Raw genomic sequence first — 18,089 nt, forward strand, 5'->3', positions numbered from 1 at the left:
ACAGCTCATATGCTGCTACGTGATGATCCTGTGATGGACAGCTGTCAATCACTGTGGATTTAATCCTGTGATGGATTGAGCAGCTGTGCCTAATTGTAGCTGGGCCTATTTAAGTTGGAACCACTTAACCCTTTCACCGCCGCACACCAAACGGTTAACCCTTTCACTGCGACAATACACAGAAGGTTAACCCTTTCACTGCCACACGACAGCCGGCGACCGTCGGTTGTGTGATAGTAAAGGGTTAACCTTCTGTCGTGTGGCAGTGAAAGGGTTAAGCATCGGACGGCCCGCACGGTAGTCACGCACGCGCCCGCACGTTGTGGCACTTTGCCCTCGTCTGCCGGCTCCGGGCTACGTTTTTGCCGATCAACCAATACATTGTTATAAAGTTTAATTGGCCACCATTCGTTCGTCACCTCAGTCGACCTATTGCATGCTTCCAGTCTCGAGTTACAAGACGAAACATACGACGAGCGTCATTTGACAAGTGACCACGTCAGGCTTGGTTACGGACAAGTCACCTCTGATGGCGAAGATGATTGACCACCTTTGTAGCCAAGGAGCATCTGCTTGCAATTCTCTGATTCTAGTAGTAGTAGTAGTAGTAGTAGTAGTAGTAGTAGTAGTAGTAGTAGTAGTAGTAGTAGTAGTAGTAGTAGTAGTAGTAGTAGTAGTAGTAGTAGTAGTAGTAGTTTATTCAGTCATCATCTCACACAATACAATATGCACAATCATTTAACAATATTTGATTTTACAGTGACTGAAAAGGTACAGACTGACACATGACACATACATGCCTGTCCTATATTCTTAACAAAATTAAGACTCCAAAACAGTATTCTAAAAGAAAATATCAAAAAACTGTATTTTTTTTTATTATTATCTTTTTCCTCCTTTTTTATCGATTTTTCTCCCATCCCAATGTTAGTCGTTATGCCAATTCCCAATCCCCTTCCTGGTCGTTGCGCACTCTACCCCCTACCGTCGGTCTGGGAGGGCGAAGACTATCACGTGCTTCCTCCGACACATGTGTATCCAGCCCACCGCTTCTTTTCACCTGGCAGTGCGGACTCTCACTGGGAGAGTGTAACGTGTGGAAGGTCACACTACCTCTCCTAGATCCTTCCCTTGCTGTGCAGGCGCCCCGACCGAACTGTAGGAGTCGCTGTTTACAACGACCAGGACCCACCCTCGCCGGGTTTCCCACCCGCTAACACAACTCGATGGCGAGCTGCTAGGGCTGGACTTCTGGACTTGAACTTTGTGTTGCACTGTATCCATGTCCCCAACCACCGCACTTTCACAGTCTTATTGTTGTCTCACTGTTCTGTCTTGCACTTTACTTAAAATTATTTATTTACTGTTATATTGTTCTTAATTGTGAAAAAAGTATGCACTGTAATGTCAAATCACGTTCCATTTTGTACCTGTATAAAATGGCGAATAAAGTAATCTGAATCTGAATCTGAAAGCATTGTAGCTTTTTGAACAGTAAATTTACAAATATCTCTCAAATCATATATTCTTTCATGTATTGAAAAAATTTAACTTTGCACCCCGTCCGGGAATAACTTTGCTTTAGCTCTGTACATTATTTGCATAATTTTATAATAAACCAAATAATAAAATTTCATAACATGAGACTTTATAAACAATGGATTTGTGTGGTCATAGTAACCAGCCTTAAAAAGGTTCCGAATGGCCCGCTTTTGCAGTAAGACTATTAGATTTACAGTATTTTTAAATTTTACAAGGCTTTGTAGTTTAATATATCCTTACATTTATACAATATTGCTACTGACTTAGAATTCTCTGATTCTCCCTCTACACCAAATCTCTGGGTAACATGCCTTCTCGTATCACTGCTATGCCAATGATACTCAACTCTTCCTCTCCTGGCCCCCGCCGACCTCCAGTCAATGGTCTCTACAACACACGCTAAAGACCCCTCCGCTCTACATCTTCTGGCCGCCTCAGACCCACTCCTATCCGAGCTCCAGGAGGGTCAGTCACGTCCCAGGGTATTGAACCCATAGCCAGCTAGGTAGGAACTGTGACAGGGTCATCAAAGAGAAGCCGCCTATTCTCGGTCCTTGCTCCACAATGGTGGAACGAACTTCCCACCACAGTTAGAACATCGACTAAAAACACACCTTTTTAGTCTACTAAAAACACACTTCTTCAATCAATATCTGAAATGAAATAAAAAAAAAATGAAATAAAAAGAATACTACTGTCTTCTACTAATATGTATGTATTGTATTGGATGGCAAGTATTAGGTATATATCTCATAGACTACATTTATATTGATTCAAATGGAATGTATAGTTCTGTGATTTACGTTGGATATTTACTGTTAATGCCCGTGTGTCTAATTTTATGTCATGTTTAAAAAATTATAAAAAAATATATATATAAAAAAACATATATATATATATATATATATATATATATATATATATATATATATATATATATATATATATATATATATTCATACATACCACCAAAAAAATAAAAAATAAAAAATATTTAATAAAAAGAATACTGCTGTCTTCTACTATCATGCCCTCTTCCACTAATTTATCTTCCTTGTACCTACTATACTAATATGTCTCCACTACTATGCACTCAACACTCCAGCACCCAACGTTTCAACACTGTTTGATGAACATTGTTACTCAGCTGAAAGAGTTGTACCCTTCCATTAAATGACTGAATGTAAATGTTGTTGTTGTTGTTGTTGTGTACCTACATCAGCCCCTGCTGCTTGGTATCCTCTGGTCCTGGTCAGTCTGCCTTCATACTTCAGAACTATCTCTCTGGCCTGCCTGGAACAGACACACACACACACACACACACACACACACACACACACACACACACACACACACACACACACACACACACACACACACACACACACACACACACACACACGCACGCACACACACACACACACACACACACACACACACACACACACACACACACACACACACACACACACACACACACACCACACACACACACACACACACACACACACACACACACACACACACACACACACACACACACACACACACACACACAGAGAGAGAGACCAGGTAAGGACAATACTTAAATATTAATGGACATACAGTACATATCTGTGATCACGGGAAGGGAGAGTGGGGTAAGATGAGCCCGTTTTTACTAAGGCTGTCAAATATATCGCGTTAATATCGCGTTAACTCCCGATTCTATTAATGCCGCTAATTTTTTAACTCAAGATTAACTAAAAAAAAAAAATTTTTTTTTTTTTTTTTTTTACTAGACTTCACTCAGGTGTATTATTGATGCTCTCATTGATACTATGTTTGTTTCTGAAGTGTGTGTGTGTGTGTGTGTGTGTGTGTGTGTGTGTGTGTGTGTGTGTGTGTGTGTGTGTGTGTGTGTGTGTGTGTGTGTGTGTGTGTGTGTGTGTGTGTGTGTGTGTGTGTGTGTGTGTGTGTGTGTGTGAGATATAGAGAGAGAGGGGGTGAGAGAGATGAGGAAGGGGCAAAAGAGAAAAAGAGCTGGGAGAGTGTGTGTGTGAGGGAGAGAGGGGGGTGTGTGATTAATCAGCCCTTGTGTGTGTGAATGTAACAAGTTCCTAACGTTTTCTTTACCCTATTATTTCATGCACACTTTATTCATTGTTTTAAATTATTATTTTCTTTTAAGTTATTTTGTGCATCACTCTGTTTTGAATTTGATGCAAATTTGCAATGCATGAGGGTCATCCTTTTGTGTTAAATGGCTGCACAAAGCAAGCATTTGTTGACTCGCATGTTGATAAGAGTATTAAAACTTGGAACTTGAAAAAGATCTGTTTAAGGTAAAAATAAATTAAAAAAAAAATGCGATTAATTTGCGATTAATCGCGAGTTAACTATGGACAATCATGCGATTAATCGAGTTAAATATTTTAATCGTTTGACAGCACTAGTTTTTACACAACATGAGCTTGTCCTAAGGAACAATGAGCAATACAATTCCATCTACCCATATGTCAGGATGTTTACTACATATTGAAATGATAAGAATACATCTGCATTGGGGCGGTTAGGTGGCGTAGCGGAGATTGCGTTCGTCACCAACCCCGGAGCTGTGAGCTGGATTCGCCTGTTCGAGTCCAGCTCACAGCTCCGGGGTTGTCACCAGCTTGGCTGGCCGTTCACACTAATACAATTGGCTGTATTAGAGGGTGGGAGAAGCTGGCGGGGTGGGTCCGGGTCGTTGTAAACAGCGACTCCTACTGTTCGGTCGGGGCGCCTGCTAAGCGCGGATAGGACCTGAGTGGGATAGTGTGATCCTTCCACACGCTACGCCCTCTCAGGGAGGATCCGCGCTGCCAGGTGAAAAGAAGCGGTTGATTGGCTGGACGTGTGTCGGAGGAAGCACGTGATAACCTCCACTCTCCCAGATGATCTGACTGTGGGGGGTAAGTGCGCAGCGACCAGGAAGGGGATTGGGAATTGGCATACGACTAACATTGGGATGGGAGAAAAATATATATAATAGGAAAATGGAGGGGAAAAAAGACCAATAAAAAAAAATAAAAAAAAATAATACATCTGCATTAAAGGGATATGGAAGATATGACTTCTTAAAAAAGTGCCCCAGGCTAGGGGTAAGTTTATCCTAGCCAAAGGGTAAGTTGAGCAACAACTGGCAACAACCTTTTTCAAGTATAAATCTATACATAATCAAATATGATCTATTCCTTTATCAAATACAACTTTCTTTCAGGGAAAAGTGGATTCCATCTACCACCATCTCTCAATCCCTGCCCCCCCCCCCCCCCCCCATTCCACTCACAATCCAATGTGTGATGGGGTGGGGGTGCTGGGCACTTCACCCCCCCCTGTTCTTAATCCGCCTCAGTGCTCCCTCTCCTCCTTTGCACCTGTTGACGCTCTCCAGGTGGCTAAGCTAGTCACCAAGGCCAAGGCCTCCACCTGCTCCCTTGACCCCTTACCCACAGTCCTGGTCAAAGCTGGCCTACCTGCCGTGTGCCCTACCATAGTGGGAATAATTAATTCCTCCCTGGAATCGGGCAGGGTACCCCCCCAGCTTCAAGACAGCATCAGTCACGCCCATCCTGAAGAAGCCTGGTCTGGACCCAGATGACCTTGGGAATTACCGGCCGATCTCCAACCTTCCTTTCCTGAGCAAGATCCTGGAAAGAGCAGTGGCCGCCCAACTGCACCAACACCTGTCCAACCATGAGCTCTATGAACCCTTTCAATCTGGCTTCAGGAAACACCACAGCACCGAGACTGCCCTCACCAAGGTCACCAACGACCTCCTCATTGCCTCCGACTCCGGTCACATCAGCCTCCTCATCCTCCTGGATCTATCTGCGACCTTTGACACGGTCTCCCATTCCATTCTCCTCAACCGCCTCTCTGACCACCTGGGTGTTACTGGGACCGCTCTCACCTGGTTCGAGTCCTACCTCAGTGACCGAAAACAGTTCATCTCCATCTGCAACTCCACCTCCACCCCTGCCCCAGTCAACCAAGGTGTGCCGCAGGGCTCCGTCCTTGGTCCACTCCTCTTCACAATCTACATGCTCCCCCTTGGTCACATCATCCGGAAACATGGTCTCAATTTCCACTCCTACGCTGATGACACTCAGCTCTACATCAGCACCTCACCCTCCACTCCTCTCCCCCACAGCACCTCGTCAACTGTCTCCTTGACATCAAGGCCTGGATGTCATCCAATTTCCTGAAGCTAAATAGCAAGAAAACTGAGCTCATGGTTGTGGCCAAGCAGTCACTGCTCCGGAAGGTTGGAGACCTCCTCCTTGAAGTGGACGTCTGCCTAATCCACCCTTTCCCAGAAATCTGCAACCTGGGCGTCATACTGGACTCCACCCTCTCCTTTCATTCCCACATAAAAACAATAACCAAATCAGCCTTTTTCCATCTCAGGAACATTTCCAGACTCCGGCCATCTCTCCCCGACTCTCATCCACGCTTTCATAGGGCTACCCAGTAATGCCCTGAACAGGCGACAATATGTCCAAAATTCTGCTGCCAGGGTTCTCACCCGCACCAAGTCCTGGCACCACATCACCCCCACCCTCATCCACCTCCACTGGCTTCCAGTCAAGTCCCGCATCAATTTCAAGATCCTCCTCATCACCTACAAAGCCCTTCACTCCCTTGCCCGGTACCTAGCGGACCTCCTCCATCCCTACATCCCGCCCCGGAGGCTGCGGTCCTCTGACTCCGGTCTCCTCTCCATCCCCACCACCAACATGCGGACTGTTGGTCCCAGAGCCTTCTCTGTGGCCGCACCCACCCTCTGGAACTCACTTCCTCCAAACATCCGTAGTGCTACATCCCTGCACTCTTTCAAATCCCAACTCAAAACCCACCTTTTCACCAAATTTGTAAATGACTGCCTGATTTCCCCCTTTTTTTCTTTTGTTTTCTTTCTTTCTTTCCTTTTGATTAATATTTTGTTGTTACGTTGTTCCCTGTCCCCCTCCCTTAGCTGTTAAGCGCCTTGGGTCTCCTGAAAGTTGCTATATAAATTTAAGATATTATTATTATTATTAACTGAGCAGTACATCCTCCTTTCATTTCAAAACAGTCTTATTGACATATTTAACATTTTCATTAAGTTTTACTTTTAACTGGGTGGTCAGGTGGCCTAGCGGAGATTGCGGTCGTCACCAATGCAAGAGGCTCCCGGAGTCAGCATTGCTTGAGGCTTGGGCTGATCGCTATACTAACTCGTTTGGCTGGGTTAGGGGGAGGGCAAGTCATGGGTGGGAATCTGGCGTTGTGGACAGCGACGCCTACAGGTCAGGTCTGGGCGCTTGCTCAGTGGAGGCAGGACATGATGAAGGCAGCGTGCCCTGGGCGTTGTGGACAGCAACCCGTACAGTTCGGTCGGGGCGCCTGCACAGCGAGGGTAGGATCTGGAGAAAGGTAGTGTGACCTTCCACACGTTACACTCTCCCAGTGAGAATCTGCGCTGCCAGGCTGGCTGCCGGCTGGCTGCACATGCGTCGGAGGAAAGCATGTGACAGTCTCCGGCCTCCCGGACCAACAGTAGGGGGGGTGCGCAACAACCAGGAAGGGGGTTGGGAATTGGCATAACGACTAACATTGGGATGGGAGAAAAATCGGAAAAAAGGAGGTGGAAAAAGATAATAAAAATATATAAAAATTTACTTTTAACAATATGGTACATTTCCTAGGTGTATGATCATGGAATCAGTCAGCCAGCTGTTTATCATGACCAGCAAGCTGTTTAACATGACCAGCACATCTTCTTAACGTCCTATTTTAAGATCCTCTTCTCTCTGTATGCTAGGTTGAACCACTGGCTCAACTTGCCCCAGGGCTTCTGGCTTATCTTACCCCACACCCACCTTTTTCTTTTAAAGAAATTGCCCTTTACAAAAAAAAATTATAAAAATAAAAATGTGTTCACATGCTGTTATACCTTGGTAGTTCATCAACATGCATGCTATAGATTTTCAAACCTTGCTGAATTTACATTGACACAAGAGTTATTACATCTGATATGTAAATAATGTATTCATGGTTTTTTGTATTAACTCATTCAGCGCCAATCACGAGTAAAGTCGGGTTAACTCGCCAACCGTTCAGCGCCAATCATGAGTATAGTCGAGTTTTAATCGTTATTTCTTTTATTAGCTATATCCATTCATTTTTCATCCATCCAGCCTGATGTTATCATTGGGAATGGGTCTGAGCTCTCAAAAGGGCAAATACCGCCGCCTGCGCCTTCCAGCCGGTATAGCACTCTATTAGAAATGGTGTAGTTTCTTTTCTGGGCCGATCTGAGCCGTGCGGGCGGGGTTTAAATACTCCGGCAGGACTAGCGTTTACAACGTTACATCTGCGAGGCTGCCCCCCCCCCTTCATATGCAATGCCGAGCAATGTGGGACGGACCTCCACGAGCAGTATTTGGAATGGCGATCAGATAATTGGATTCTTTCTTTTGCATTACCTCAGAGACCAGGTAAGGACTCTATATATAAAATCTTGCGTTGATCTGATATTTCTTTCTACCGCGATCGAAGCTGTCTGTGTGTGTGTGTGTGTGTGTGTGTGTGTGTGTGTGTGTGTGTATGCGTGCGTGCGTGCGTGCGTGCGTGTGTGCGTGCGTGTGTGTGTGTGTGTGTGCGTGTGTGTGTGTGTGTGTGTGTGTGTGTGTGTGTGTGTGTGTGTGTGTGTGTGTGTGTGTGTGTGTGTGTGTATGTGTGTGTGTGTGTGTGTGTGTGTGTGTGTGTGTGTGTGTGTGTGTGTGTGTGTGTGTGTGTGTGTGAAAGATATCTCTCTTATTTTTAGGTCCTCCATCACGCTGTTTAAGCATTCTACTGTGAAGCCAAGCATGTTCAACCTGTGCAATGATGATTCCATGTTCTCTAGTATTACAGCTAACACCCCTGATGTATTTGTGGTAAATGAACACCTTAGGGAGGTGTCCATTCTTGAGGTTGGCTGTACTTTTGACTACAGCTTAGAAGAAGCCTTCCTAACCAAAATGCTGAAATACCAACAGCTACAGCAGACCATCTCACAGCTAGGCTACAGATGTAAACTCCTAGTTTTTATCTTTGGCAGCCTAGGGCATGTGCACAAGTTGGTTGTGAGGGGCCTACAAATAGCCGGTCTCCCCAAAAGGAAGGCCAAGCAGTTAGCCAGGTACTGCTCAGTATCAGCTATTATAGGAAGCTGCTCAATTTGGAGGAGGCGCTGTTACCTTTTCCCATGATTCTGCCGTCCATGCACCTTGTACCTGACTGTTCTTCATAATTTTCTGATTGCACTCGCATTGTTTATGTCCTTTGTATGAGGCCTCCTTGTACTTCTGTTCATGTGGACATAAATAAACATTTCAAATGTGTGTGTGTGCGTGCGTGTGTGTGTGTGTGTGTGTGTGTGTGTGTGTGTGTGTGTGTGTGTGTGTGTGTGTGTGTGTGTGTGTGTGTGTGTAGGTGTGTGTGTGTGTGTGTGTGTGTGTGTGTGTGTGTGTGTGTGTGTGTGTGTGTGTGTGTGTGTGTGTGTGTGTGTGTGTGTGTGTGTGTGTGTGCGTGCGTGCGTGTGTGTGTGTGTGTGTGTGTGTGTGTGTGTGTGTGTGTGTGTGTGTGTGTGTGTGTGTGTGTGTGTGTGTGTGTGTGTGTGTGTGTGTGTGTGTGTGGCTGTTTACCGTGCAGGAGGTGGCGGAGGGAGCGCCGCGCTATGAGGGCCATTTCATGTATGCACGAGGAAGGATAATAATGATAATCTAGCGTTGATTTCAGGAAGATTCGATAATCAGGCGAAAAATGACAACATGTTTAGTATTCCACTAAAGGGCTATTATCGCGTCTTTTCCTGGGATTACTAAGAATCACCAAAACTATACTCATATTCAAAACGGTATGTATAAAAAACGTAAATGTACAGATGAAAAAACAATCTGTTTTGTGCATGTTGACTGGACGCAACTCACTGACAATCGACGGGTGTATTAGACCCATAGCTATAATATAAGATATATTTAAGCACTCGCAAATGTCGCAGTCTCCCCATTGATTAAAACGATGGCGTTCTAGCGCCCCCTGGCTCATTAAGCGATGGTGCTGAATGAGTTAATGTTCATCAAAGCCATGAGTAAAAGGACAGGTTCTTCCTAAATGTTTACCAAAATTGTGCACATTTCCCTTGATGCAGGGGGTGGGTCAACTTACCCACTGTCTCACCTTACCCCACGTGTACACAGCAGATGGTGGCCTCTGCATAATCACAAGGTGAACCAGAATAATTATAGTATGAAGAGGCAGTCCAGCCATGCTGATGACTCCCATGAAGCAGATGTGTTAGTCCTTTATGAAAGTACTTTATGAAAGTATATGGTTCTATGAGATGGTGGGGATGAGTTCGTATGGATTTGAGTTTCTGTCACTTAAATAGTGAAATAATAAATACATATTTTATGCTGTGTTGTTTACCTCTTCCAGTACTTCCATTTGCGGAACAGGACCGCAAATGACATCACGTCATAAATCATTCTCTCTACACTGTCATAATTATCGTTTTTCTTTTCAAACGTTTTCAAGAGTAAACATCCAAACCATGTCACAACAGTCATAGTGTATATTTTGAGCAATACGTTTGTTTACCAATACTGTAGGTTAAAGTGTTTTTAAAAGAGATTTTAGTTTTTGAAATGTGTAGTATTTATCGCGGATATCTGCCATTTTTTATTAGCGACCGTCGCTGAATGATGACGATTGTAGTCATTTTGAGAAGAGGACATCCAGAGCTCTCAGGCTGCGGTTAGGCACAGGGTCATTTTCGTTTAGTTTTCAAGATCAGTTTCGCTTTCCAGAGCGCAACGTAGTGGCAGGCGAGTTAGACATTTGTTTTACGACCTCGCGTCTCGAATTCAGCACTGAGCATGCGCGGGAGGTAGTTACCTTGGATGTGCCAATACACTTCCTGCAAAAAAATCAACAAGCCACCATCTTTAAATGCCTCCGTGAGCCATTTAGCCAATGTAGCACTTATTTTTCAGCAAAGAAAGTGCAATAAAAGTGCAATAAACAAAACGGATACATTCACTGTGTGTTCTGCCTCTCATTTGTTGATGAAACAAAACTAACATCAACACAATTGACCACCAAGAGCGGATAGTTTAGTCTCACAAAAAGATCGCTGATTTTGTTAGCTTACATGCTAACGCGATAGGGATATGCCATTATAACAGTATAGCATTGTGGCTAGCAGCTAATGTTAGCTCACATTAGCCAGTCAGCACCAAACTGATGATATCAGGAGCTATCAGTAGCTAGATAACATTAGACAACGCCTCATGTATTAAACAAAGGTGAATAGATGACTGGGCCATTTTGTTTAATGCTTGTTAAGATTGAAAGAGGAGCTCTGAGCTAACAGGGTCTGATAGCTAACGTTAGCTCACGTTAGCCAGCTGCTCATGCAATCGTTAATGCTAGCAGAATGAATGGATGTAAACTTTATTTAACATATTGCAGAATGGGTACAATACAATACGGCTCAATACAAACAATTGTTAAGGGAATGCAGACTGTTGTAGCTTGGACTGGGGTCCTTATAACAATAACTTGACAACACATGGTAGCTTCAGCTATTTGGGACAGCTCTGCTGTCTGTCGTCACCGGATGTTGGTGAGGGCACGCAGATGTTGGTATCTACTGCGCATGGGCATTGAGCAACAATGGCTCCGCGCAGATTACATGACACGTTGTCGGCGAGTTTTGGCGAGTATCCAAAACGAAAACACCTTTTCAGCGTTGTCAGTAGGGCAACGCGTTTTCCTGCCAAAACGGCATTTCTATTTAACTGGGACAGCAAACGTATTCATTCAGCAACAAAACGAAAACAAAAACACCTAGTCTAACCATGGCCTCAATGAGCGTTGGAATTTCGAAGAACTACACTACCCAACGGCTTCTAGCTGCCTTCAAGCAAATGTGTATGAATTTTTTACTCTGGAAAAAATTACTCTGGATAATATACCACAAAACTGAACGTTATTGGCATATATTGGACCGCAGTTAGTTTGTCTCCCCTATTGTGAACATTTAACAACCATCCGATTTGAAATCAGTTTAAAAATGGCGGCGCCATTTCATTCTATGTTCTTCATGCACGCCTGGTGATACTAAATCCAAATTGAATTCTGCCACTGGAAAGAGTAGATTTGGCCCGATCCATAGTGTGGAAGTTGGCTATAATAAAGTAATTTATAGGCCTCATATTCTATATTCTATAATAATATTTCAAATTGCATGGGTCCGGATGGCAGAATTAATTCTTATGTCTGGTCCTTTTTAGCATGGTGTTATTCACTGTCAAAGACGCAAAGAAAAATCATAATCCATATTCTCCTTTGTTTCATCACAATTTAAGCAAGCCTAGTAATAGACACAATATTTCTGACACTGGGAATACATTCACTGAGGTCCATAGATGTCCCTAGATACCAAGAACATGCAAATGGACCTTGTAGAAGTGGGAGTCACCTGTGTACATGGGGAGACTAGACAATATCCAACGCCACCATCGAACTAACCTCCACCCGGGGGAAATGCACGACAACCGTGGGGGTAGTCGAAAACCTTCCGGTAGCAGTATTAATCGGAACTGACTGTGCATTGTTCTGACCACTGTGGGAGAGTTTGGCGGCCGAAAGACACTGTCCCCCCAGAACAGTGTCCACCACCACGCCGACCAGAGCCTGGACACGAAGGACCTGGATGTGCGGTCTACACACGAGGTGGACTCCCAGGCTTCTACCGACCCCCTACCAGAGGAATACTCCAGCCCGCTCAGCGAGGACAACGACGAGGGGGAGCCCACCGCCGGCCCAGCAGAGGACAACGGTCCACCGGTCAACAGCGGAGGAGAGGATTCATCACTCCACGACGAGGCCGAACCTGTCTGGGGTGATCTGTTCCCTGGCAACCCGAATGATGACACCCCACCCTTACCACCACAACTGACGGGACGATTCGGCACCGCCCAGCTGGAGGATGAGAACCTGGCCCCAGCACTACGCCAGGTAGCCGTGATAGACGGTAAGAAGATGGATGGGGTGGGAGAATTAATGTTTCCACATTTTGCGATAAAGAACACTTTATTATACCAGGTGGTAAAAAAGGGGGAGTCTATTGTAGAGCTGTTGTTGGCTCCCCGGCCACATGTAAGTACTGTGCTACGCCTAGCCCACTCACACTTGCTAGGGGCTCACTTGGGGGTCGAGAAGACCCTAGATCAGATTAAGGCCAGATTTTCCTGGCCGGGAGTGAAAAGAGCGGTGGAGGACTATTGCCGCCCTTGCCCCGAGCGTCAGATGGTTGCTCCACGACCCACTGTGCGTAACCCCTTGATCTCCCTGTCTATCATCTCTGTTCCCTTCAGCAGCATTGGGATGGACCTTGTGGGGCCACTACCCCGCAGCGCCAGGGGCCATCAGTACATCCTGGTGATCATGGACTATGCCACCCGGTAGCCCAAGGCCATCCCTCTCCGCACCATGGCCTCAAAAGGTATAGCCAGGGAGCTCATGTTACTGATTACAAGGGTGGGAATCCCGGATGAAATTCTGACAGACCAAGGCACACCATTTATGTCAAAAATAATGAAGGATTTAGCAGGATTACTGAAAATCACCCATCTGCACACGTCAGTGTATCATCCCCAAACTGGCTAGTTGAGCGGATTAACCGTACCCTCAAAAGTATGCAAAAAAAAGTAATGGAAGCCGACGGGAGGAACTGGGACCAGCTTCTCCCGTACCTGATGTTCTCTATCAGGGAAGTTCCCCAGGCCTCCACAGGTTTCTCCCCCTTTGAACTTTTGTATGGCAGAAGACCTAGAGGAATGCTGGATATAGCCAAAGAGACCTGGGAACACCAGCCGTCACCACACCGGAGTTTGGTGGATCATGTGGAGGAGATCCAGGAGAGGATGGCCACCTTGTGGCCCCTGGTGAGAGACCACATGACCAAAGCGCAGCAGTCCCAAGCCAGGGTCTATAACCGGGGCACTCAACCCAGAGAATTCCAGTCAGGGGATAGAGTGTTAGTGTTGGTCCCCACATCAGAGTGTAAATTTCTAGCCAAGTGGCACGGTCCCTATGAAGTTATGGAAAAGGTGGGTCCGGTGAATTACAGAGTGCGACAGCCAGGGAGGCGTCCGCCAGTGAAGATTTACCATGTGAACTTGTTAAAAAAATGGGAAGCCCGGGAGGCTCTGTACTCTTTCACCCCACCACAGATACCTGGCCGGACCCAACCGCTGGAAGTACCCATGGGAGACCGACTCAGCGTACCCCAGAAGAACGACCTAAGGGAGCTGGTGGAATGCCATTGGGATGTGTTCTCCACGGAACCAGGGAGAACCGAGGTAATCCAGGACCACATCCCTACTATCATAGGGAAGAAGGTAAAACTGCGTCCCTACCGCCTCCTGGAGGCCAGAAGAGAAGCAGTGAGAAAAGAAGTGCAAGACATTGCAGGCGGGGTTATTGTGGAGTCCAATAGTGGATGGTGCAGCCCCATCATCCTAGTCCCTAAACCAGCCGGAACCCCAAAGTTCTGTAATGACTTCCGGCAGTTAAACGCCATCTCTAAGTTCGACGCCTACCCTATGCCAAGAGTAGACAAACGTATTGAACGGCTAGGTAAAGCAAGGTATATAACCACGTTAGACCTCACTAAAGGCTACTGGCAGGTTCCCCTGGCACCCGAAGATAGGGAGAAAACAGCGTTTGCCACCCCAGATGGGTTGTTCCACTATGTTGTCCTCCCTTTCGGTCTACAGGGCGCTCCGGCCACATTTCAGAGGCTGATGGACCAGATCATCCGACCCCACCATGAGTACGCAGCGGCCTATATCGACGACATCATTATTCACGGCGAGGAGTGGGGAACACATCTACACCAGCTCACGGCGGTTCTACAGGCTTTGAGAGGGGCGGGCGCATCGCTAACCCGAAGAAATGTCACCTGGGCCTACAGGACGCGTGTATCACTTCCGCAACGGATTTGATTTCCGGGGTTGGCCTGATTGGCCACTAAGCCCACGTGACCCTACGCTAGCACGCCCCCCTTACCCCGCTTACGCCTGAGAGTCACACACCAGCTAGCGGCAGCCAGAGAGCCTTGCTACTACTAGCCGAGTGATGAATGAAGCTCTATCTGTTTCACCTAACAGCACTATTGCTCCGTGATCATAGCCATCCATCTCTAAAGCTAACCACTATTTGTAAAAGCCACAACCACGTTACCATATGTAATAATGTAAATCATTGTGTCATTGTACATATTGTGTATACACCGTTAGAAGCTAACGTAGCTAACAACATCCCGACACCCAGCTTGTTAGCCAGCATGAATGCCCGATGTAGAAGGCATAGACGCAGGTCGCTTGTTGGCTGGCATGAGTGCCCGATTTGGGGTGGTTCTCTCCTCTTTGTGTGCCTTTGTCCTTGCGGGTGTTTTTCCGGGGGAGCTTGTGGACGCGACAATAGTGGTGGTTGTAGGGTGTTTGAGCTTGTAGCGCTAGTTAGCTCATAGCTACCCAGCTTGTTAGCCAGCATGAATACCCGATTTAAAATGGTTCTCTCCTCCTTGTATACCCTTGTCCTCACAAGTATTCTGCCAGGGAACTTATGGACATGACAATAGTATTTATAAGGTGTTTGATCATTGTGTCGTTGTACATATTGTGTATACACCGTTGCGTTAGAAGCTAACGATAGCTGCGAGCTAACTAGGCTACAAGCTCAAACACCCTACAACCACCACTATTGTCGCGTCCACAAGCTCCCCCGGCAGAACACCCGCAAGGACAAAGGCACACAAAGAGGAGAGAACCACCCCAAATCGGGCACTCATGCCGGCCAACAAGCGACCTGCGTCTATGCCTTCTACATCGGGCATTCATGCTGGCTAACAAGCTGGGTGTCGGGATGTTGTTAGCACAACAATAGCTACCAGGCTAAGCTTCTAACGGTGTACACAATATGTACAACGACACAATGATTTACATTATTACATATGGTAACGTGGTTGTGGCTTTTACAAATAGTGGTTAGCTTTAGAGATGGATGGCTATGATCACGGAGCAATAGTGCTGTTAGGTGAAACAGATAGAGCTTCATTCATCACTCGGCTAGTAGTAGCAAGGCTCTCTGGCTGCCGCTAGCTGTGTGTGACTCTCAGGCATAAGCGGGGTAAGGGGGGCGTGCTAGCGTAGGGTCACGTGGGCTTAGTGGCCAATCAGGCCAACCCCGGAAATCAAATCCGTTGCGGAAGTGATACACGCCTACAGGACGCTGACTACTTGGGGTACATTATCGGGAGAGGGTGTATCAGACCCCAAGCAGGCAAGGTCGAGGCCATCTGGAGCTGGCCCCGCCCCCAAACCAAAAAGCAGGTATGAACCTTCATAGGCCTAGCCAGCTATTACCGACGTTTTGTCCCCAACTTCATTGCCCTAGCAGCACCACTGACCGACCTAACAAAGAACAAGCTGCCAGATAAGGCCCTGTGGACCGAGGAGACGGAGAAGGCCTTTCAGCAGCTGAAGGACAAACTGTGTTCGGAACCAGTGCTGGTGACCCCCGACTTCAGCCAGCCTCTGTTGGTACAGAGGGATGCATCGGAGACTGGGGTGGGTGCCGTCCTATCACAACTGAGAGAAGGTGAGGAACACCCAGTGATTTTTATCAGTCGCAAGCTACTGCCCCGGGAGAAGAATTACTCCACGATTGAGAAGGAGTGCTTGGCGATAAAATGGGCCCTCAAGGAGTTAAAATATTATCTGTTGGGATGGCGCTTCACCCTTCACGGACCATGCACCCCTCGTGTGGCTATCACGTAACAAGGACACCAATGCTAGGGTCACCTGCTGGTTCCTATCCTTACAGCCTTTTGTCTTCTCCGTCATCCACAGGTCGGGCGCAGCACACGGGAACGCGGATGCATTGTCCAGGAGAGAAGCACTGGGAATGTGGTCCGCCCCGAGAAGCTCGGAGCTAAGGGGGGGATATGTGGCAGATATCACCCCCCCTCTCATGGATATGTGAAGGACGGGAGATATTATTGCCACGGAAGGAGTAGAAACAATTAGGTCGCTGATTAGTACTGATAGAACACACATGTGGATCATTAGTTCACCCACATCTCACGTGCACATGCCCCAGACACACACACTACAAATACACTAGGTTAGTCAGAGGTAAGTTGAGTGGAGGTGAGGTTGGAGTTGTTGTATTGAGAGAGAGAGATTGTTATATTCTGAGTTGTACAACTGTACAAGCAAAACTGTACATTGGAATATTGACAAAACCATACTTTACTCATTTACTGTACATTGGAGGGGGTTGGGTTAGGACATTTACAGGGGCCAGTTTCGAATTGCAGTCTCCCGTAGGTGTTCTTTGAGAGTGGTTTTGAAAGTGGGTAGTTCACATTCCTTTACAGCTTTGGGTAGGGCGTTCCACATTGATGTGGCATCTCAGGGAATGTATTCCCAGTGTCAGAAATACTGTGTCTGTTACTAGCGTTGAGTAAATTGTAAATTGTAATGAACCAAATGAGAATATCAATAAAAAATGTTTTTATCTTCGACTGTGAATAACACTATGCTCAAATTGACCAGACCTGAAAAATCTAAGCAAATTAATAAAGGGAAGATGATTAAACAGAAGGTTTTGTAGATACAGAAATATGATTATAGAATATCAGGCATAAAATGGTTATGCGATTAAAATGTGATTAATTAGATTAATTAATTACAAATCCTGTAATTAATTAGATACATTTTTGTAATCGCCTGACAGCACTAATATATATATATATATATAGTACCTGCATATAACCCATATAACTCTGTATGATAGCATGTACAATAATGCGGTATATATCGTATATATATATATATATTAGGGCTGTCAGTTTATCGCGTTAATTAGATTAATTAATTACACAGCAAATTATCGCGTTATGAAAATTAACTCAAAATTAATTACAATTTTATTTATTTTTTTATATATATATATATATTTTTTTTATCTCATTCATTCCATAAGAACGTAGAATACACATTACAGACTTTTTTTATATGGTCCATTTGCATGTTCTTGGTATCTGATTCTAGGGACATCTATGGATCTCAGGGAATGTATTCCCAGTGTCAGAAATACTGTGTCTGTTACTAGGCTTGAGTAAATTGTAATGAACCAAATGAGAATATCAATACAAATTTTGTTTTATCTTTGACTGTGAATAACACTATGCTCAAATTGACCAGACCTGAAAAATCTAAGCAAATTAATAGATGGAAGATGATTAAACAGAAGGTTTTGTAGATACAGTACTGAATTCTGCCATCCGGACACATGCAATTTGAAATATGATTATATGTATGTATTCTTCCATGCTGAGCCAAACTGTAAAAACAGTAATACATAAAACAAAGCGGGGCTCACAACTCACTTGATGCTCCAAGGTGTTTTAATTGACAAAATAA

The 18,089-nt window shown here is 45.4% G+C and overlaps 1 protein-coding gene across 1 annotated transcript in view; it reads right to left on the minus strand.

Annotated features, from left to right (window-relative positions):
* tmc3 (transmembrane channel like 3) overlaps positions 1-18,089 on the minus strand; it is a gene marked incomplete at both ends in the record, with an annotated part of 185,268 nt that overhangs the window by 137,098 nt on the left and 30,081 nt on the right. The window contains one exon of the mRNA XM_084307555.1: positions 2,760-2,835. Within this exon, the coding sequence (XP_084163681.1) occupies positions 2,760-2,835 (76 nt within the window). The remainder of the gene's footprint in view (positions 1-2,759; positions 2,836-18,089) is intronic.

This window comes from Notolepis coatsorum, assembly GCF_963971535.1.
Source record: "Notolepis coatsorum genome assembly, chromosome: 2".
Taxonomy (NCBI): Eukaryota; Metazoa; Chordata; class Actinopteri; order Aulopiformes; family Paralepididae; genus Notolepis; species Notolepis coatsorum.